This window comes from Anabrus simplex, chromosome 7 (genome assembly GCF_040414725.1).
Source record: "Anabrus simplex isolate iqAnaSimp1 chromosome 7, ASM4041472v1, whole genome shotgun sequence".
Classification (NCBI taxonomy): Eukaryota; Metazoa; Arthropoda; class Insecta; order Orthoptera; family Tettigoniidae; genus Anabrus; species Anabrus simplex.
In genome coordinates, this window is record NC_090271.1 from 247,329,561 (window position 1) to 247,353,010 (window position 23,450).

The 23,450-nt window shown below is 37.8% G+C and overlaps 1 protein-coding gene across 2 annotated transcripts in view; it reads right to left on the bottom strand.

The window, feature by feature from the left end:
• The window catches only part of LOC136877534 (transcription initiation protein SPT3 homolog), an 81,183-nt gene that overhangs the window by 50,981 nt on the left and 6,752 nt on the right, over positions 1–23,450 (bottom strand). For both annotated transcript variants that reach the window (XM_067151656.2, XM_067151657.2), the window contains exons 2-3: positions 13,042–13,260; positions 4,349–4,586 (exon numbers count right to left, since the gene is read on the bottom strand). In XM_067151656.2, the coding sequence (XP_067007757.1) occupies positions 4,349–4,586; positions 13,042–13,260 (457 nt within the window). The remainder of the gene's footprint in view (positions 1–4,348; positions 4,587–13,041; positions 13,261–23,450) is intronic.

The following is a 23,450-nucleotide window of genomic DNA, read 5'->3' on the forward strand; positions in this document are numbered from 1 at the left end:
ATTCTAAGTTCCCATGGAGGGAATTAGATATTTTTCCACCAATAGAGCATGTCAAAAATCAGATCTAAGGCTTTTTTCAGGTGTTTTGCTCTATCAACCAGCGTTTTGTCTTAGGTGTGACACTAGACTCATCAGAGTGGGATGTGTCAGACCCTACCCACTCACACTGGGGTGTATGCAGGTGACTTATCAGAAGCCCATTATAAGAGGCACAGCCTGATAACTGCATACGGGAGATAAATCTCCACAATGGAATTATTGCCCGCCTAGCACAATTCCGAAAGGAAATTGTAAGTTCCCATGGAGGGAATTAGATATGTGGTAGCCGCACTCGAACCACTAACGGCAAAGACCAGTTTGATACCAGCTGGTCTTAATGTCCTGCAAATATGGGTGTCTTTATCGAAGTGACTTTGGTAAAAATTGAGCACCTGTAACGGCAGAATGTTGTCTCTGATGATCAAATCCCTCATTCTGCTAACAAAGTAATCTGATAATTGTTGTAAATCTGTCTTTTGTGTCGTGTAATCTTGTCCCACATGATACATAACCACACGAGACAAAATTCTGTTTCTCTGTTTAAGTACCAGTGATTGCACCCATTGTCAAGATGCTGTGAAACTGGTGGCAGGTGAAACTTTACTCTTATGTCAGAACACTATCTTTGATCTCAGGAATTGGCAAGGAAACCTGGCATCATACATACAGCAGACATTCCCAGTCCACCGAATCTGACGGCAGATGATGGAGGCTTATACACAGTTAACAAGAATTCTTCCACAAGAGTGTTGGTCAATACATCCCAATATCGTCGTTGCACCTGCAAAACCCACTATGTGATAATATTTTTGGAGAAATACTGACCCGCAGCACATATATTACAAAGAGCAAGAATTCCTCGACAATTGGCACAATACTGAACTTAAAAGACAGAACCTTACCGGCTAAAGTTTAAGCTAAAATATTTCACATAGTGGATTTTGCAGGTAAAACAACGATATAAAGATACAGTATAGTATCAACAGGTTGTCTGTAAGATTATGTACAGTATGTAATGGAAGGTGATATAGAAAATGAGAAGGTTGTTTGCTACCCTATGGCGTAAATGTCAATGTTTTCCATTTAGCTTTACGTCACACATTAGGCAAGTGTTTGTAAACATCATGTTACATAACCAGTTCATGGGATGCTTGCAATTCATTTTACTGCTCTGACCTTTGTGTCTGTCACAACAGTTCACTTATCCTTGTGACTGGAGTGACTTACAGCATGCAGAAGCAAGCCACTGTGCTGTGGTGCGTGTTCATAACTGTTGTATTTCCTTACATAAAAGTATTGTGTTTTACAATGTACCACCACATCACATGTCCAATATATTTTTCATGTATGCCTTGTAAATATCATTCTCTGATATCCCTTATGATCACGGCACAACATTTCTTTTCACCCTGTATATATGTATTTGTGCTGTGTTAGCGAGCGAACAGGCAGGCAAATAAATAAACAGAAATATAAAAACAAAGTCAAAGCTTTTGCAAGATATTTGAAAGCCATGTAGAGGGGTTCATCTGACATGAATCATCATATCAGAGGTACCTCAGTTCAATATAAAGGCACATAGAATTTCTTGCAAAAGCCCTTTGTGGATTGGTATAGAATGGATGGAATTCTGACTAGAATTCTGTCAGGACAGTTATCATGAGCAGTCCATGGTAGTTGTCACACTGAGCACCATTCTCATAAAAAATGAAAAACAACCATCAGAAGAACTCTGATACACTGTCAACAATATCAAAGCGAGACCAGTTATTGAATTACTTGTAGATGATAAATAAAATCAATTTCTTTGGCTTATGAAAGGTATTCTGGGTCTTCTGAAGCCACTTTGCTCTTTTAGGTTTTGGTCAAATGTCCTTTCTGACACCACATGACCTTTCAGGTGAAAGTTCCAGCCTAGGATTGGCTCAGAATCAAACATTGGCTATGTGGGTGCAAGGCCAGCAGCTAAGCCACAATGCCAATCACCTCCACTATGGATAATTAGTGTTACATATGTTTTGGAAAGCATATGTTTTAGCATTCTTTAGTTGTCTAAACATGTAATTTAACGTGTTCCAAACTACCAAACTAGGGACTGCCTGGGCGAGGCGGTAAAGATGTGCTTTGTTCGATTCCCTGTCCGAGTGTAGAAAAATTTAAGAAACAAGGCATCCACTTCCAGAGGTGCACAGGGTCCAGAGTTTTTCTCAGCCTACACCAATGAGTACCAGGTTAATTCCTGGAGACAAAGGCAGATGGACATAGAGCTAACCACTCTACCCCACCAAGAGCCAAGGTTATGGACAGTGGACCTTCATGGCGGTGACTTTGCACAAACTACCAAGCTGAGAAACATACTCATAAATTCCATAAGATTAGTCTTACAATCTATCTGGAAAAAAATATATTTAATGGTGTCAACTTTTCTGGATATTGACATCATCAATAAGTCAACATTTCAACAACTGTGCAAAAGCCAAGCAGGATAGGCATCCATACCTTTAGCAGTGAGAAGGCAAAGTAGTGGCTTACCCCTCTCAGATTAGAGTTAAAAAATTTATGCACAGTTATCCAGTGCAGCCATATTTACAGCAAGTACAGATGGCCAAACTCTGATGATCAGTAGCTCCTCTTCTTTCTTGCCAGAACAGTAATCATCACCCTCATTATCATTTAACTGAAGGCTATGCCTTGTTGTAGGAACCAACTTTCTCTGTCCATTGCCAGCATCTTCAGTTCTTCATAGGAGCTGCAGTTCATTCACATCATGAGGTTCATGATGTATAAAAGTCTCTGTTGCCTTCTTCCAAGAACTTTCCTTTCCATGATATTAAAAAAGAAACCATAGTATCTCATTAAATAATCAAACATCATCTGTTTCAATTATGAGGCTCTCTTTTCATTAACTTGTCTCAACACTATGGTACTCCAGTTTGTTCACTTTAATTACCTCCAACACCACACCTCAGCTCCTCCAAGTCTGTCCTTTCTGGTTTTCTCAGGGTATGTTTCACTCTATATGTAAGTACACTCCACACAAAAGACATTTTCCAGGTTTCAAAATGTATTTTTTAATTAACAAGAAACAGTTGGTCATATTTAATTATTTCAATAGTTTCTCAGTAGAAATGAGCATGATACTGGCAGATATTAGCCAGAACAACTGTTTCCTAAAATTTTATATTATGATTGAAGAAAGCACTGTAGACTTTTCAGGTTGAATGCAATGACAGTGACATTTATGTTTGGTCAGCCTAGTGTTAATGCTGCATTTGATGGTCCCAATGCAAACTTTCCCACGCGAACAGAAAATACAGTACCAGTACACATCTATGTATCTTCTTCTCTCAGGCTGTCACAATATAAAAAGTACCATTACTACTACAAAAAAATATCCCAGCAGTTATGCTAGATCTTCACTCTTTTAAGAACACAGGGAAGTCATTGTTAAGACAGTGAAGCCAAGTGTACCACTAAATATAAGTTAACAGAAGTGAAGAATGTGAAATGTCCAGAAGTTATACAAGTGACAATTGTTCAACCTTTACTTCAGTGTTTAGGGGCATGCAGTTGTGAGCTTGCATTCAAGAGATAGTAAGTTTGAACCCCACTGTCGGCAGCCCTGAAGATGGTTTTCCGTGGTTTCCCATTTTCACACCAGGCAAATGCCTTAATTAAAGTCACGGCCACTTCCTTCCCACTCCTAATCCTTTCCTATCCTATCATCGCCATAAGACCTATCTGTGTCAGTGCGACATAAAGCCAATTGTAAGAATGTCTTTACTTCAGTGTTTTCTTCACAAACAGATTTTGAGTCTTATCTTGTATTTTGTTTGTTTATGGAATAAACCAACACTTCAATATGATTCAGTTGACTTTACAACTTCAGATTCTCTTAATTCATAGTTCAGACAGCAAGATAAAAGGTAGAAAATATCATCTTTTTGCACCTCATTTTTGTACCTAGGGATTTTCTTGCAAAATATGGATTGGCAAGAAGTCCCTTTCGATAAGTAGGCGCATAACTGCAATACATACAAGAAGGGTTCGGTTTTCGGTGATCAACAATCTCTAATATGTGGATCAGTCTCCTGATCCCAAAATCACGGGTGCACACTCGACAGAGGTAGTCGACAAACTTAATTGAAACTCAGTAACAGAGTTATGATCTGTCTGCAATCTGGAAGAGTAAAATCGAATGCTGAAATTGACTGGCAGCCCATATGGAGCAAATGCCTGCATATGGGAGCTGAGGCCATAGTAATATGAATAAAGAACAAAACCAGCAATGAATAATCACTCTACTTACCTGTTTTCATCCAACTGCTGAGACATGAGTTCAGCCCTCACATTTCGTTCATGTTTTACAGAATCAAATGGTTGACACTCTTTTTCAGTTAACTCTCCTGTCTGGTCTATTGTTTTAAGGTAATCCAGACACATTCGCTTCCTCTTCTTGGGAGGAGAAACTGGGTCTCCAGTTACTGCTCCATTGTCACCAGCATCCTCAATGGTACCAAGGAAACTCGCCTTCATATCTTTAACAGCTAAAGAGTAGAACAGGATTTTAACATGTTGCCCATGAACAAAGTCAGCTAAATAATATTCTGTATCTAATTCCTGGAAAGGAACAAACAAGAGGAAAATTAATCATAAGTAGAAAGATGGGAACTTGTAAAGGAACAGGTTATAGAATAACCACAATGAAAAACCAGTGAGGGAAGAGGGAGCAACAGGAAGTAGTCAGTCCCCTAACACACTCATTTCTCCTTCCCAGTTTCATTAACCCGCGAGGAGTCGCGTCAAAAGAGTTGTGTGATGGGTTGCGCATGGTTGATTTCACCAGGGAGTATAAAATACCAGTTTTTGTAGCAAAATGCATTGTACCGTACTATTACAGTAAGGAAAAATATGTCCATGAAACAAAATACCAGTTCTTCTTGCAAAACACATTGAATAGCGTAAGAAAAGTATATCCAGTACACACAATATTAGTTTTTATAGAAAAACAAGTTTTATTATTAAAGAAGAAATACATATGAAACAAAATACAGGTAGACCTCGTTATACGCGATAGATACGTTCCGCGGAATTGCCGCGGATACCGAATTAGCGTAAATCGAGAGTCATTTTACATGTAAAATGTATGGTTAGGTTTCCATTGACTCACATATTAAGTTTAAAACAACAGAAACTTTTAGTATTTTTACAAAAAATAACCATTATCATGTTTATGAAACGCATTTTAATGCAAACTTTATGCACTTAAAAGTTTAACACTGAAAAACACAATAATAAACTAAACTCTGCATACAAGTTCTTGGCCATAGCTTGAATAGGAGCTCCAGAAAGAGGCATGTGTTGTTGCTTGTGATGCTCAGTCCAATCCATTTTTTCCATCGCTTCCGAGTGAGATTTGGTCACTCTAGTCACACTTAAGTTAGTAGATGATTGAGCAGTTTTCGAATTAATTCCGCATTGTCACGAATAGTTCTCACAGTGAACTCACCAAGTCCCAATGCATGCTACATGTCAACAATACGCTCACCTTTCTCACAGCGATCCAAAACTTCTAATTTTGTTTTTAACGAATGCGACTTTGGTACACGCTTCTTTCCTTTGAAGGACATACTTTCTTTCCTTTTACCCGGAATTTTAAATACGAAACCTGTCAAGTGCAGCTTCACAGCTCTACTGACGTCTCGACAAATACGACAGAAGATGCGCGTAGAGATGTGCTCGCCCCGTTTAACCTTGGCGCGCAACGCATTGTACGTTACAGAGTTTGGCACGCATGTCTGTACCCGCCTTAAGGAATTACAGCTTCCCCATACTGTTAACAGATGGCAGCACTAGACTTAAAACCAAAATTGTGTATATGCGAAATCGCGGATAACGAATCCGCGTATAACGGGGTTTACCTGTACCAGTTTTCTTGCGAAACACATTGTACTGTTACCGTGAAAAAACAATCTCCGAACATGAACTGGTCAATCAATTGGAATGCCTACTTTTGCACGAGGAAGATGTCAAACTATGTTCTTAGCAGAACTTCTTCTGTTTCACAGAGGACAACAAATATCATATATTACCTTTTTATCTTTCCCGGTGAGGACCAGTAAAATTTGCCACATCTTGAACTTCTTCACATGTAAGAGTCTCTCTTCTCATTTCTTGTACTACTTCTTCAGTGGCTTGCTCAATATCTATGTTTAATTCTTGTACTTCTAAATTATCATCTCTTTTATCATTTGAACCAACATCATCAATAAATGCAATTACACTTTCATCACGGAATAGCTACCGCTTTATAGCTTCTGAGTTCACAGGTCTTTCTTCTTCTCCTCATTGTTTCTCTTTCTCTACACTTTTGATGAGTCTTAAAATTCTATCTTGTTCTCTCTGCTCCATAAACAACTATACAGTATATACAATTTATATGCAAGTACCTAAAAAGATATTAAATGGAAATCCAGGGGGACAGAGAGGACGAGGTCGATCGAGAACCAGATGGATGGATGGAGTTACTGAAGATCTTCGGGAAATAGGCTATAGGAATTGGAAAGTTTTAGCGTTGGATCGAGATAAATGGCAGAAGATTGTTGAAGAGGCCAAGGTTCACAATGAACTGTACAGCCATAGACGAAGAAGAAGATACACCATTTTACGTACAAATTAGCACAACAATATTTTACGCTGAAAAAATACTTAAAACAAAACAGTTCTATTCTGACAACAAAGACCACGAATGGCAAACGTCAGGAAGCGTGAAAGGAAGCCCAGTTGGTCAATGTAAGTAATAGAACAGAATAAACTAGTAGAAAATCAAGTCATAAATAGAAGGATAGGAAAATGAATAAGAACACATAACAGGATAAACACAATGGCAGGTCTGTGTGGCAAGAAGGAACACAGAATGCAGAGAAAAAGACATAGACAATCTCCACATGTTCTTCAGCTGGATGGGCTCCCTCCATTGCTTTGCAGCACCTCAACAAATTTGTTTCTGCTTCCTTCTTCAGTGTTTTCATGTTTGCCCTTGTCTCCTCTTTCTATTGCTGTCACAATGTGTGTTCTTTCTCTCCACATATGACTTGATAAATCCTGTAACTTTTAAAGTAATACAAATCCGGCAAAACATCAAGAGAAGTGAACTGATAAAAAATTAAGGATTATTCAATAAAATCTGTATTGTGAATGTGAAAAAGAATTCCAATCAACGAAATACAATCTGTAATGAAAGCCTAAGGCGAACGACTCGCTCATCAACACTCAGCCCCAACCTAGAAATGTGAAATTTGGCTAATGTAATTCTACTATCATGTAGGCAAGGAAAGAAGGAAGGATATTCTTCAAGCACAGTCCCAAATGGGACAAAAAGATGTCAGTTTTGTTTCTAAAGAACATCCACATCTCAGCAGTTGCCTAAGTAGGAGATATGCAGTACATACAGTATATTGTCGCTACACCTAAAAAAACCTCTGGATGATAATATTTCAGCTTAGAACTCTGATCAGAAAGGTTCTGTCATCCACGGTTCAGCATTGTATGAACTATATCAACGAATTTTCATTCTGAGTGATACATGTGGTGAGGCTAAACATTGCCACAATGATATTTCAAGATGCAATGACGATATATTAAAAGTAAACAAATAAGTGTCTGAGATATTTTTTTGGAAAGTCAACAGATAAATGGGGTTAAAAGGTCTAAATTATTTAACAGATAGCACTGATTTCAAAACACTAACAGATGTTGCTTTTGTGTGTTTAACGTATCTGACAACAGAAGTCACCATGATCGTTTAGTGGAAATCTCACTTCATGATTTGTTTTGGTTGGGTTTTTGATATATCTAATGAGTAGAGCCTGGATTATATGTAATTACACTATTCCATAGCTGCCAACTTTTAGAAATAAAAAATAGGAAGATTTTTTAATTCTTGCATTTCATCACATATATTGCACCACGGTCTAAGTGAAAAAAGGACAGGATAAAAGGCATGCATACCTACAGTTACAATGTGATTTGATCATTAATTTAAAATCTTAAAACTTAAAAAAAAAAAAAAACCCACATTAAAATGGTTACAAGAAAATGTACCTAATCACTCTAATTTATGATACACACATATGAAGAATAATAATAATACAGTTGAACCTCGATATCTCGAAACCCCACTAGGATTTTCAGTATCTCGAACTAACTTAGATTTTTATTACATGTAACTAATCTCATGATTAGACCCGTATTGAATTTGCTATAATATGCTTACAATATTATGATTTTTTATTTCACCTTTTCAATACAATTGGTTTTATGTTGTTAGATCATAATGCTACAACACTGTTTTATAGGGACATGTTTCGCTTGAATTTCAAGCATCCTCAGCCTATATAATCATCTCAAGGTTAAGACCTGTTGTATTTGATTTGTTTTGACAAATTTGTGCTTCATTATAACTGTTAATGCTGATGCTGATGATGATGATGCTTGTTGTTTTAAGGGGCCTAACATCGAAGGTCATCGGCCCCTAACTGTTAATGCTGAAGATATTGACATCCAAAACACAGTGTTTTCAAATGTTGAAAATTTGGCTAAAATTGTTTTCTCAAAGTTATAGTTTATTAAAAACAATTATAATTTGACTTCTATGTTAAAACTTGAGTCGTAATTATAGTTAAAACTTATTGATGTCTTAAGATTAAAATCTTGGATCCGTTTGGAATTCAGCTTCATGTTTTAATTTTGAGGTCTTAACCTTGAGATGGTTATATAGGCTGAGGATGCTTGAAATTCAAGCAAAACATGTCCCTATAAAACAGTGTTGTAACATTATGACCTAACAACATAAAACCAATTGTATTGAAAAGGTGGAATAAAAAATCACAATATCGTAAGCATATTAACTTAGATTTTCCGGCCGTTTGTCCTATTCTTCATGTGTACTTATTTCTCTATTCTCGAAATTTAGTTATACAAATTTCTCGATTTTTCGAAGCAATCATTTCCTCCCTTGAAGCAAAAAATACTACGCAACTCGAATTTTATGCAACATTAAATGTGCAATACAGCATTTACAGTTTGTGAGGAACAGTTAACAAGTATAGAAAGGGTTCCAGTGAAGCTGGAAACTAATATGACGGGAACCGAAAAACTCGAACTTCTAGTGATCGGCAAAGCCTCGCCGTTTCTCGGGTGTCAATTAATTACCGGTCACGTATGAAAGCAAGCCCAGATGTTGCAGATAGGACAAACGGCCGGAAAATCTAAGTTAATATGCTTACAATATTATGAAACTTGGCTGCGTGGTATTGACAAAAAGTTTCAATGTGAAGGGAGCAAAGGTTAACTGCAACAAACAGAAGAGACTAACGGATATTTTTCAAACGTGTTAACGGAGCTAGGTATGTTTCTTATTTCACTACTGTATGTACTGTATCCCGTCTTCTAAAAAGTTACTATAATAAGGGTTATAATTAAAGTGATGCCGTAAAAGAGTTTCTTTGTATATTTTTAAGAACCGGTACCGTTTAACATAATGTATTCAGTAAAAACCCATAGATACATATGAATCTATTATGTGCTATAGATGCTCAAAAACAGTATTCACTATATCTCAAAATTTGTTATATTTTTTGGCCAGAAACTGTCACCGACACAACTCCCTGAAATACATTCAACTCATTAAAATTATGAAGTAAGAATAAACAAAAATGCAGTGAAATATGTGGAACTAGCACATACAAAACAGATCGGTATGTCTCATACATTATTAACATATGACCTTGACAAGGGGAAAAGCATAGAACTGCTAGGAAAAATACGTGGGATATAATTCCAACGAAATTACGCACAGAAATGATGTTAATAGTGCGCGAACCACATGATAAGAAACTCATTCTTTCGTCCTGATTAACTGAGTCGCTAGCGCTCCCTAGCCTCTCTTGCTTGTACGACGATTGCTGTCCCGAATCCCCAGCTGTAAAGCACACATGCTGCTGTAGCGAGCAGGAAACACGGTACACGAAGACGACGGGCGATACCCTCGCAAAATAAAGCATCAAATAAAAATGCTTTAAAATGAGGTTGGGTAAATTACACAAGCACATAAGAATTTATCCTTTATCCTAGGGGAAGAGCATTGACTGTACTGGAGGTTATATTGGCCCAAAATAGGAAGAATTAAAAATAAATTGGAAAATCGGAAAATTTCCGGTAAATCGGAAGGGTTGGCAGGTATGCATATTCTGTTCCCATATATGTAGCTACAAGTAAAGCTAAAATGTCAGCAAATAACACCAAAAAGGCCATTATTCCAGGAGTTTAAAGTTACATATTTTTACATATTTTGATGCATAATAAATATTTTGATAAATATTACATATTTTAAATATTTTGAAGGATTCAATGCATTTGAAAGAAAACACAATTCTTTTTTCACTAATCTGACATCAATGTTAGTTTTTTTACTTCTTACAAAATTGTACAAAACTATTTTAATCCTCCTAGTCAATACTATATTTTACGTCCAATTAAGATGAAACTTGACACATAAATGGACATTTTTTGACCCGGTGTTGGGTCATCCTCGGTAAGACATGTAAAATGAATTTAAAACATAGGAAACACACAAAATGAAATGTTGGTTAAAAAGTTCTTTAAAAAGCATGATGAAAGTTAAAAAATTGAAATGTTGATTTTAGAACAGTCTTGAGCTGGAGGTCTTTCTGTTTCAATGTTTTTGTTGTCCTTTGATGTGGTTCAACTGGTATCTGTATACTGTTGGCTTAGTTGTTGTGTTCCGACATGGGCTGATATACATAAGCATTGTTGAAGTTGAACCGTTTGATTTTTTAGTCTGTAAAATTGATAATCCAAATCAAATTAAGGTTGAAAAATGGTGACTAACAGGAACAATATTTAGATAAGTTATGAAGAACGAAAATTAACTTACGTTACGTGGCCCGCTTGTATCACTCGTGTTCTCTGACTGCGAAGTCCAGCTCTCGACTGACTTGCTCCCGCAGTCTTGAGATGCAAGACATGTCGCTACAAGGAAGTGGAGTGGGGAAATGGGGCAATACTTGGGGGAGAATGGGAGTGTGCGGAATAATGGGGGCGGTGACTGAAACCGAGTGTAATAATGGTGTTCTTATGTTCCTGTTTTTTACTACAAATGATCGGAATAAAAGTTTCCCATATTACGTTCTTTTTTTTTTTTTTTTCATTTGTCTTGTTTAAGTTGAGGGCTGGGTTCTTATATTGATCCATACTTAATAAAAATTTTCTAAAATATTGAGTAGTGGACCTTTTTGTTCACATTGCAAAATTTTTAGATCTTGATCTATTGTAGTATAATTGCGGTTATAGTCTTTGTGATGGTTGGCAGAGCAACAATTATATTTTAAAGCGTATATCTTATGAGGAAGTTCCTACCAGTTTGTCCGGCGTGCTTGTATTGACTAGGAGTATTAAAATAGTTTTGTACAATTTTGTAAGAAGTTCAACCATCAATACGGATTTAACATGAGACTCATAATCTGTAATAATTTAGTTTTTTTAAGTAAACACTTGAAAATAGTTTAAAAAGCCTGTACATCTCTAACATCTAAAAATAATTTAATAATTTTTTTTGTTGCTATTTGCTTTATGTTGCACTGACACAGATAGGTCTTATGGCGATGATGGGATAGGAAAAAACAAGGAATGGGAAGGAAGTGGCCGTGGCCTCAATTAAGGTACATCCCCATCATTTGCTTGGTGTGAAAATGGGAAACCACGGAAAACCATCTTCAGGGCTGCCGACAGTGGGGCTCGAACCCACTATCTCCTGGATGCAAACTCACAGCCGCGCGCCCCTAACCGCACGGAAAACTCGCCTGGTAATTTAATAATTTAAAGTAAGGTATTCTGTCAAAGAACTGCACCCCTTAGCTATGTTGACGGTGCAAATCTTGGGTGCCTCGAGCCGTGTCTATCAATCTTCCCTTGCACAAACTTTGTCATATTGTTCTCCTCTCAGATTTAGTGACTCTTCTTTTGTGATCCCTTTGCCAATCCTCAGTTTAATGTCACATATCAAAAGCGCCCTTTCTCTTTCGTTCTTCTTCGGTTATTGACCATGAGGGCTACACTCCACACAAAAGTCTTCAGAAACATTTTTCTAATAAACATATTTGTGTTTGATGAGATCAAATTTATTCTCTCTTAACAAGGACCTTCCTTGCTTGAGCAAGTCTACAATTAAATATTTCTTTGTTGGGCAATTTGAAATACACGACAGTGACTTCATGTGAAGTTGAAAGGTATTTTCCTATAAGAACATCCTAACAGAGAGAAGCCACACTGCAGAAAATTTGGAAAAATATTTAAAATGAAAATTAGAGGTGAATAACATCTGCAGTTTTATCTTTTTTCGGTTCTGTTTGCTTTTCTGTGTACAAGAATAAATCAAATAAAGCTTGGATATTAAGTTAAATATTTTTTATTTATTGCATATTTAACTACATATTCTGTCACTTTTAGCTACATATTTATGTACATACTTCTGATTTTTATATTACATATAATCCAAGCTCTACTAATGAGTGATGTGAAGGCTGTTCTTGTTTCAGTATTTCCTATAAGTGTATGTATATAACTACATAAACAAAATATAGATGGATGAAGCCGTGGTTTATAATATAAACAAAAAAGTTAAGATGTGAGAAATGAAATGTAACTGTTATAACTTTAGACATTATTTTATTTGACCCTGATGTGATTCATTCTCACACTCACCCATGTATACATACAAGCGTTTTGTAATTCTGTTAGTAGTACTCACTGCCGATCATAAAGGAACAAATTAAGGTACCACACAACTGAATCTTGTTTGATTATGAAAAATATACCACTTAGAAAAGTGCAATATAAAGGTCACAGAAAGTACATGTCAACAATGTTTACTGGTAAAAACCAAAATAAAATGGTAAATAGTTTAGAAGCAGAACATATTACCTAAGTAATTGAGCAATCTGTTAATCTTCACCCTATCCTTCCTCATAAGAAATAAGAGTTCTTCAATACCAATGGACTTTGAGCCTCGTAATACTGCAATGTCAGTGGCTCGGTGGAGCAGTAGTTGCATTTGTTGATACACCACAGTTTCCACAAGGTTGACAGATGACTGAAGAGGTATTGGGTTGTCTCCAAAAGCATGCATCATGCTCTGAATCTCTGGAAATAACAACAATACCGTTATACACAAATTATAGTCTTCATTATGACAGTGAAAGTACCAGATCTCTGGATTATTAGATCCTTCCCCTTTTCAGAACTAGAGTTTGGAAGTGCATAGAAAAATCAGGTGTGGATAAAAAAAGCTGATTACTACCAATTTACTTAGGCACTCTTAAATGCTATTAGGTATTGAAATGGGAATGCCGTGCCGACATTCTCCGCCCAAAGTATTTCTGAGACAACGCAAGCTAACACCCGTCTAGGTGATGTGAAACTACCGCTGCATGCACAGGCAATGGATTTGAGTCATGCGGCTGCTCGCTGCTCTGAGCAGGCCAAGGACAAATGACGTCACAATAGAACCTTGAGAATGTCATTGAGACATAGTTTTATAGAACACTTGAAATGACATTCTTTGATTTTCATTAGACTGTGCTTAGGAAAAAAAACAGTGTTAAATTCATTGCATTAACCTTAGTGATGGTGAAGGTTACGAACTGTGTTTTTCACACTACTCCATTAATTTCTATTTTTCCAACGAATGAATTGGACAGTTATTATTTCACTTTTGAACTTTGTTAATTTACCTTTCATCGTAGATTGTAAAACTGATTTAATCTCTTCGATAAAAGCATAACTTGAAACTTATTTATGTGTGCTGAAGTTTACAAACAGTGGAACTTGTAACTGCTATGGGCAGTGTTACGCAATTATCTCCAGTGTAGTGCTGTAAGGAAGTGTCTTTCAGATTTTACTGACATTCTGTTAGGTGTTACATGTTTCTTTACTCCCTTCTCGGGACTCGAGTGGAATTCAATCATTAACTATACATTCCACGCTGCACTTCACCTGTCATTAGACTCCTTGGTTCGAGTCTCTCTACCAGAACTTCCAGGGCTGTTGACCACCGAGGGATTACACAGTTCCAAGGTGCAGAGAGGTGTTCAATGGTGAGGGGAAGGAGCTTGTCATCACGGGGCATCCTTGACGTTGACGCCGTGGGGGTGGCGTCCTCATTTTCCAACCTGGACTCTATAAATTCAGCTGATCATCTATGACAAGATAATATGATTTTCTCATTTCTTTTGAATAAACAAAAAGTTCAAAACTATAAGAACTTATTGTGGTACCCTCTCTCTGATGTTTCCTAATCATGGACCGTATATGCCCTGGCGCCAAACCCAGGCTCTCCACTGAATTAAGTACGGGCATCATTGATACGGTTACAGAGAGAGAGTAGTATGAAAAAGTGGCCCCAAAAGCCTGGGGGTCGATCAGGAAATGTATGAAAAGCGAGCCTGATCAGTGGGAGTATGAAAAAGTAGCTTACATAAGCGTAGGGCTCGAATAACTAGGAAAAGTGACACTAGCAGGATTCAATAATAGAACAGTGATTTCTTTACTTTACATTCAAGCTTAATTTTCAAGCACGAGAAACTTTGATAATTTCAGGGGACTTTGATGAATTTCAACTTAGAGCACAGAACTATAAGTAACTTTGAAAGGCACAAGTGATAGAATTATTTTTAATGTGTAAAAATTTTATAGGCACAGTAATTGAACGAGGTTGAGAATTCCATTCAGGGGCAGATTAAGACTGTTAAACTTGAACTTCAAGGAAACATGGAATCTCTAAACAGCAAGGTCTCCCAAACTGAACATGATGTACTATCATCAAGTTTTCAGACTATCAGTGGAGAAACACTTAACATCTCTACTGCTTTCAAGCTATCAGAGGAAAACCAGCAAAATTTTCGGGAAAAGGGGAGTACACCCCTAAGGAGTTTCTCCTCAATCTCGAAGAATACTTTCAGAAGAATCGCATTAAATCTGATCATCAACTGCATGTAGCGTTGCGATTACTGGAAGGAAGGGCACTGATGTATCCAAACTTATCAGGAATTCAAAGAGGCATTACTCTAACGCTTTTGGAACTCTGAGATCCAACACCTGATTGAGCTTCAATTATACTCCTGGAAAGATAATGCATCCGTCAACTCTTCTCAATACTCAGATTTTCCGATTTCTTAGCTCAGGAAAATGCAATTTTTCGATCCTCCTTTTCCAGAGCAAGAGCCTATACAGGTCATCACTCTCCAATTTCTGCCTAATGTTTAAGAAATATTAGTAGCAGCTAATGTATAGGACCTAGAACAACTTGATGATGTTTTATGAAAGCTTGATACGGCTCATACTCAGAATTTGACTAAGACGAACAAGGAAGTCGTGATGAATCCCACTGAAGCCAAGACTCCAGCTAGAGTAAACCCGGAGCCGCAAGAAGAAAGAGAGAATCGTCGAGATGTTCCTTATTTAATGTCAAAAATTTTTTGGTCCGCATTGAATCAAAATTTACAGTTACAGAAAAGGATAAAGGTTTCCACCTGTTCAATACAATAAAATAGTGAAATTATTAGAATATCACATATTTATTATCTGTCATTTTGGGACCGGTTTTGGCACCTTCCTGTGCCATCATCAGCCTAGGAAATTATTGCAAGGCTTTTTTAATTAGCTACATTAAATACTTGTACCAGTGTAAGAACATGAACATAGCTTTCTATGGCAAGTTGTAAATTTTACAATTACGTATGCGACCTAAATTCTATGTAATTAAAATACAGGGACTAGATTAATTCTTGTGGGATAATAGACACATCATAAAACATTTATACCCATTTTTAAAGCTCTTTTGCGTTATCGATTTGTTGTAACTATTATAAAACTAATTGTAACACCCAGTTTTTTTTTTTTTGCTTTACGTCGCACCGACACAGATGTCTTACAGCGACGATGGGATAGGAAAGGCCTAGGAATTGGAAGGAAGCGGCCATGGCCTTAATGAAGGTACAGCCCCCAGCATTTGCCTGGTGTGAAAATGGGAAACCACGGGAAAACCATCTTCAGGACTGCCGACAGTGGGGCTCGAACACCCAGTTTTGATAAAATCTTTCTTGTAGGGCAAAATTCATACAGCTATAAAGTAAGTACAACTAGCCTTAAAGAGTAATAAGAGCATTCCTTTAAAAAAAAATTATGTCATTAAGCACTTTCTAAAATGCTAAACTAACAGCTGATTTCTAGAATAGTGTTCTCTTTACGTGGGTAAAATAACTTATCATAGTCCATTTTTAACATGAAACAGTTCTTCATAATATGTAATCTAAGAACCATTTTAATGTACAGATTTTCTTCCGTTAGAATAAAAGATCTAATGTCACGGTCATTGTACAGTTGTTCTAAAACAGCTCAATTTGATGAAGTGCTATAAGTATTAGCTCTGTATTTCAATGTTGATCCAATATTAATGTGGGACTGAAGCCGTGCGTTGATTGACGAGATATCTTGAAAATTTCAATTTTCAGGTGGATTTGAATGAGTTTAGAACAATTTCGAATCAACACGGACCTCAAGCACCAAGTTGACAAGCGTAGCTGACATACCCTCATCTGTCCCTCGGACCACATTAGACAATGCAATGAACACAGAACCCTTTATGACTGACTAAGTAAAAGTAATCAACCAATTGAAGAACGGCAAAGCATGTGGACTGGACGGAATACTTAATGAACATTTGAAGGAAAGTAGCGCATATCTTGCTGAGGCCTGGATTGTTTTACTCAACCAGTGTGTGGCTCAGGCTAAGATACCAGAGAAATGGAGATACTCCATCATAAAACTCCTGTACAAGGGAAAAGGCAAGACGGATGATACAAATTCTTATCGAGGTATTGCTCTGGAGAATACAGGGCTCAAGCTTCTGTCCACTCTTAATACTTAACCGACTAACAGCTCTAACGGACTTAATGATACCTGATGAACAATTTGGCTTCTGGAAAGGGCGCTCAACCACTCATGCTATCCAATGCCTAATAGGAAACATTACTGAAGCTCTCCGTCTTCCAAAAGGAAAACTTCATGTATTGTTTATAGACTATGCTAAAGCATTCTACTCTCTAGACCGGAATGTACTAACAAGTAAACTGGCACAACTTATAGGTCAGGATCACTACCTATACAGGATAATTCATTCACTCCTATAGAAAACTCGTATGTACGTTGACGACACCCTGTCTATATCAGACGCAATCCGATGCAATCCAGCAAACGACGGGAGTGTTGCAGCGAGATCCTCCAAGTCCAATATTGTTCAACATTGCCACACGGGACGTAATTGAATCAATCACCAGTGAGGTGGTCTCCATTTACATGTATGCTGATGACATGGCGTTAGCCTCAACATCACATAAAAAGCTACAGGAATCGTTTGATAAACTTATTACTTGGTCGAATACAAATGGTATTAATTTAGAGAAAACAGTCCAAATGACATTTAGAAGAGGTGGGAAACTCCCAGCTGCAGAGTACATAAAATTCAAGAATAAAGATCTTGCCAGGGTCAATTCCTACAAGTACTTAGGCATGACTTTACAATCAAACGGAAAAAGCTTCACCAAACACATCAGAGAGACAAAGCAGCCTCAGCAGTCGCAGCAACGTATGACATCAAGGTTTTTCGACAATTATCTATAGAGACAGCAACAGCCCTATTCCATATCAAGATCTCAATATAAATAGTCTGTTATTGGACATTATAAATTTTCCAGCTAACTCATTACTGGTTGCCAGCGTTTTGCCCTTGTGTGCTCATTGGGCTCATCAGTTGGTACCTAGCACACCCACCAAGACGCTGACCAGTGCATAATATTTCAGATTTCCTATGGGAATCAACATCTATAACATCAAGATCTTCCCCATCATGACATACACATTAGAGATTATCTGGGAGTACCTAACAAAGGACAACCTAGCTGTACTAGAACGAGTAAAGGCCATGTATCTCAAGAAAGCTCTCTGACTGGCAATGAACGCTCCTTCAAGGTTAACCTATGAGCTGACAAGACAACCCTTCTATATAAAAGATCTACGATTAAGATTATCATTGTCTTCCACGACACAATACCAAGCCTTACTTCAAGAGCTACAGGATAAAAAAAGCCAATATTTGGATTGACTTCTACCGAATATACGCCATGATGATGTCAGAATGGAAGAATTCTGGCTATGACCTGCGACACACCATGACACGCTTCAGTAAGGGGTATAACCACCTTTAGCCATATTTACAGCTACTGTTGCCTCGCTCTCTTATCCATTATTTCATCCACTTTGATCGATTTTTATTTTTGCATGATTTAAAATATAGCGAATTGCACATTCCAATAAATGCAACAGCAAAATTTTCTTTTCCTCTGGACACTGTCTGCCTCGACGTCCACCGCAGTTCTAAGTATGACAGATCCGATCAGCAAGGATTTCAAACTAGTTTGAAAGGCCAGCTTCTGATAAGTTCACCTGCATACACCCCAGCATCAGTGGGTAGGGTCCCTCCTTGGGAACTTAGAATTTCCATGAGGCTTGGCATGCCGAGACATCACGGATCATTCAATTAACGGGAAGGTCTGGACTGTTGACAGATCATGTTGCACAACACGACAGAACTGGCGTCACAGCTGATGGTGAGCAGCAGGCCTAGTCTCTGAAGGTCACGCCTGACAGGTGGCCCGCCGGATCTGGCTCCAAAGGCGAGGCCTGCTAAAAATCTTTCCGTGCATGGCCAGCTAATCACAGCTGTAAATGTGGCTAAAGGTGGTAATACCCCTTATTGAGGCAATGGAAATGTGTTGAAGACATGAGGACAAATGAAATGCACATGAAACGGTGCAGAGCTCCAGGTTTCGACATTTACAAATTTGTGTTGATGGACTGTTGTGATTGTCATGATCAATAATGTTCCTCAATTATTAAGCTGAAACTTTTCAAATGGGCTATTTAATTTAAAATGCATTGCTATATCATTGTAATGTCATAATATTTGATTTTTACCCAGTTTCCAATGGACTAACATTAAATTTTGTCTGAAACATAGTGTTTTGCTTTTCTTGTCGGTGAGTGTACCAAACGAAAAAAATAAGATGATGAAGTTCTGGAACAAGAAGAGCGTGTTGATACTGATGAAATGGGAGACTCAATTCTGAGGTCAGAATTTGACAGGGCTTTGACAGACCTAAATAGGAACAAGGCCCCTGGAATTGTTGGCATACCCTCAGAATTGCCAATTGCCCTAGGAGAAACCAGCATGAAGAGGTTATTCCATTACAAGTAATCATATTCATATTGGTCCATATTGACTATATATAACTTGATAAAAATATACACTGTAGTTTTAACACCTAATCAATACACGACACTGTAATCTGAAAAGATTGTTTATGAAAAAATAGTGAACATGTTTCGGCTCTTGGAGCCATCATTAGAAATAAACACTACAAAGACACTTCAGAAAGAAATGAGGGAAGGCTGCAGTTTGTACCTTCTCTCTTCTTTCAACGTTTATATATAATAACCTTTGATTATTCTTAAATATCATTACATCTTTCTGTCAATTATTGTATTAACACCAAAATCGTTCTTCAAATCTGTATTTTAATGTTCTTATAATCTTATTTAAGTGCTTGTAGTGTTTATGTGCTCATGGTGATTCAACTTGATAAATAATTTTCTTTCCATGTTGATGTTGATGTTAACTTACTTCAAAACTACTTTAAAAAGATGTTCCAATACTTCAAAACTACTTTAAAAAGATGTTCCAATACTTCAAAACTACTTTAAAAAGATGTTCCAATAAAACAACGCATGTTATGTACTGAACTAGTTTTATTACACAGGAATACAACCCTATTTCAATTCATTTCTTTTTCATGTAGAATTTTAAAGGAGTTCAGAGATAACTGCCTAGAGGTAACTTAGTTGGTACCGTAAAGTGTTAAATACCTTAATGGGCATATGCCTAAAGCTTTTTTCAGTCTCAGTACGTTATAGTTACATCGGTCAGTTTGAAGATTTTGCCGTTTCCTGGTGTTATTTTAACTAACATTTATTAAACACAATGTGTACATGAGAGTTGTATATTACAGAAATTTTTTATCATCTGTTTGTCCTTGCTATGCAATCGAGTAGGTAATACTGTTCATAGCGTTGTTCACATAGAGTGCAGGAACATCGAGGTGACGCCTGGTGAAATCCTCATTGGATGCAGATTCTGAAATGAAATCCATGTACTGCCATTCTCGTATAGATGTGTCGCAGTGGGAAGTTAGGGGCCTTCCATTCATCTGTGCTCATGGCCAGCATGAGATAGAAGCTTTGGTCTATTGTATTAGCTTTTCCTTCCCTTTCCCTTATATGGGTTTTGTATGCTGGGGTTTGCGGCAGATTATTCTTTACTGCTACCTCCCTGACGAAGAAGTCTGTGTCTGCTAGTAGATAAAAGAGTCTGGTCCTTGTCGTTTGGGATAACCGAAGGGCTCTCCGTAGATAGGTTGATTTCACGGCCTCCAGCATTCTTAGATTAGCGGGAGTAAGGTGGATCCAAATTATGATGATTGCGTAGCAGGCTATAGGGGCATTCTTAATGTAAAAGAGTTTTAGAACTGTGTCAAGTGATAGTTTTTCAATGTTCTTTATGTCGAAGATGGCTCTAGTTGCTGCGGTGCATCTTTCTCCTGTATGTTTCATGAATGCTTTCCCTGTGACTTGAAGGGTTAGTACTAGGTATTTATAAGAGTTTACCCACTCTATCTTGTTGTTTCCGCAGTATAAGTTGTCTAGTTTGGAGATACTGCCTCCTCTCCTGAATTACATGATTTTTGTTTTGTTGGTGTTAATCATTAATTTATTTTCTTGTGACCACTTACAGAGCTTAGTCAGTCCTACGTGGAGGGCAAATCTGATTTTCAAAAGAAGAACCATATCGTCTGCGTAAAGGATCATTGATACTTCATCTGATGCAACTTCTCTGACTACGCCATGAGTTAGGATATTAAATAACATCGGGCTAAGAGGGTCTCCTTGAAGAACCCTGTTTGTTTGGAGTATGGGTTTAGATTGACTTACTCTATTGGTGATTGACAGCAGATATAACGCTAGTATACTCTTGATTAGTTACAATAGCGGGTTTCATTGCTCTAGAATGGCAGAGAGTTTCCTTATCAGGATGTTCCGATTCACACTACTGAAGGCTTTAGTGAAGTCTACAAAGGCGACGTATGTCCTCCTATTTTACCAGTGGTGTCCCATATATTTGCAAGTATTTCTCAATGGCCTGGAGTGTGGATTTGCTGGGTATGAAACCAAACTGTTCCTCTAGCATATGTGCTATGGCTAATGGTAGGAGGTGTGTTAATATAACCTTGAAGAGAACTTTGAAGGGAACGCATTCAAGTGCAATTCCTCGGTAAGAATCTGGAACATCTTCCAGTTCTTTTTCCTTGTACAGAATCTGGACAATTGATTTTCTCCACTTTTCAGGGATATTTCCTTGTCTGATGCACTCGTTGAACAGAGCAGTCCAGAGTCTGATAGTGAATGGTAGCGACTCCTTTAGGACTTCATTGGTCAGGTTGTCGGGACTAGCTGCTTTTCGCAGTTTCCCTTGCTGGAATGCCACCCAGACGTCTTCTGTTGTGACTACTGTGATACTATTGTTTTGCACTTCGGACATTTGTGATTTATTATAGATCCTTGAGAAGTGCTGTTCCCATATCTCAATCGGCACTTGAGAGTTTATGTTACATCGTTGAGGTTCCAGTATTTTATAAGAAGTGGTTTTTCACTTCTGTTATGATTTCGAGCCCTTTCTTTCTGGCATACTGAAGACTCTTTTCTTTCATTAGGATTCTATACCTTCTTCTTTCCTCTGTTAATTCTGTCAGTGCTTTGGTTGTTTGTATTTCTCTCCATTTGTGCAGTTTATCTAGTGTTGATCTTCTTAGGGTGTAGCATTCTTCATCAAATCAAGGTTTGCTTATTCTCTTTGGCAGTTTCTCTCTGGTTTATCTAATGATGGATTCCTCGAGCATCTCTAATGCTCTGTCCATATGTCCAGTTTGAATGAGCGCTATGATTGTGACTCTGCCCAGATTTTCATTGAGCGCCTTCGTATTGATTTGGCGAGGTGCCCATCTTTGCACTACTCTTTTGGATTCTATTAAGTCTATGAAGAAGTTGATCTGGATCGGTATGTGCTTCTGTAGGGACGTCCAGAGGTGCTTCTGATTCATTGGCTTTATTTCTTTTCCTCTATAAAATATTAAGTCTATCATACTGGAACCATTGTGAGCAATATAGGTTGGTAGTACCTCCTTGCTGGCTAGAAAGAATCCTTTTTCCTCCAGCATTTCGAAGACCGTGAGAGATTTCCTGTCAGGTTTGTCTTTGCGACAATTAAAGTCGCCGGCTAATATTAGGGGGATGGTTGTATCAACATTGTGGAAAGCGTGTACGATAGAGTCTATGACGGCCTCGGTCGTGGCTGTAGGTTTCATGTACATACCGATGACTGCTAATTGTTTGAATATAACGATCATGGAAATTCTAAGTTCCCATGGAGGGAATTAGATTCTTTTCCACCAATAGAGCATATAAAAAATCAGATCAAAAGTTAGACGGATGGCTTTTCCGGCGTTTGCTCTATTAACCAGCGTTTCGTCTTAGGTCTGACACTAGACTCTTCAGAGTGGGATGTGTCAGACCCTACCCACTGACGCTGGGGTGTATGCAGGTGAACTTATCAGAAGCTTATTTATGAAGCACAGTCTGATAACTGCAAACGGGAGATAAAACTCCACCGGAATTAATGCCCGCCTAGCAATTCCAAATGGAAATTCTAAGTTCCCATGGAGGAAATTAGATTCTTTTCCACCAATAGAGCATATCAAAAATCAGATCAAAAGTTAGACGGATGGCTTTTCCGGCGTTTGCTCTATTAACCAGCGTTTCGTCTTAGGTCTGACACTAGACTCTTCAGAGTGGGATGTGTCAGACCCTACCCACTGATGCTGGGGTGTATGCAGGTGAACTTATCAGAAGCTTATTTATGAAGCACAGTCTGATAACTGCATACGGGAGATAAAACTCCACCGGAATTAATGCCCGCCTAGCAATTCCAAATGGAAATTCTAAGTTCCCATGGAGGGAATTAGATTCTTTTCCACCAATAGAGCATATCAAAAATCAGATCAAAAGTTAGACGGATGGCTTTTCCGGCATTTGCTCTATTAACCAGCGTTTCGTCTTAGGTCTGACACTAGACTCTTCAGAGTGGGATGTGTCAGACCCTACCCTGA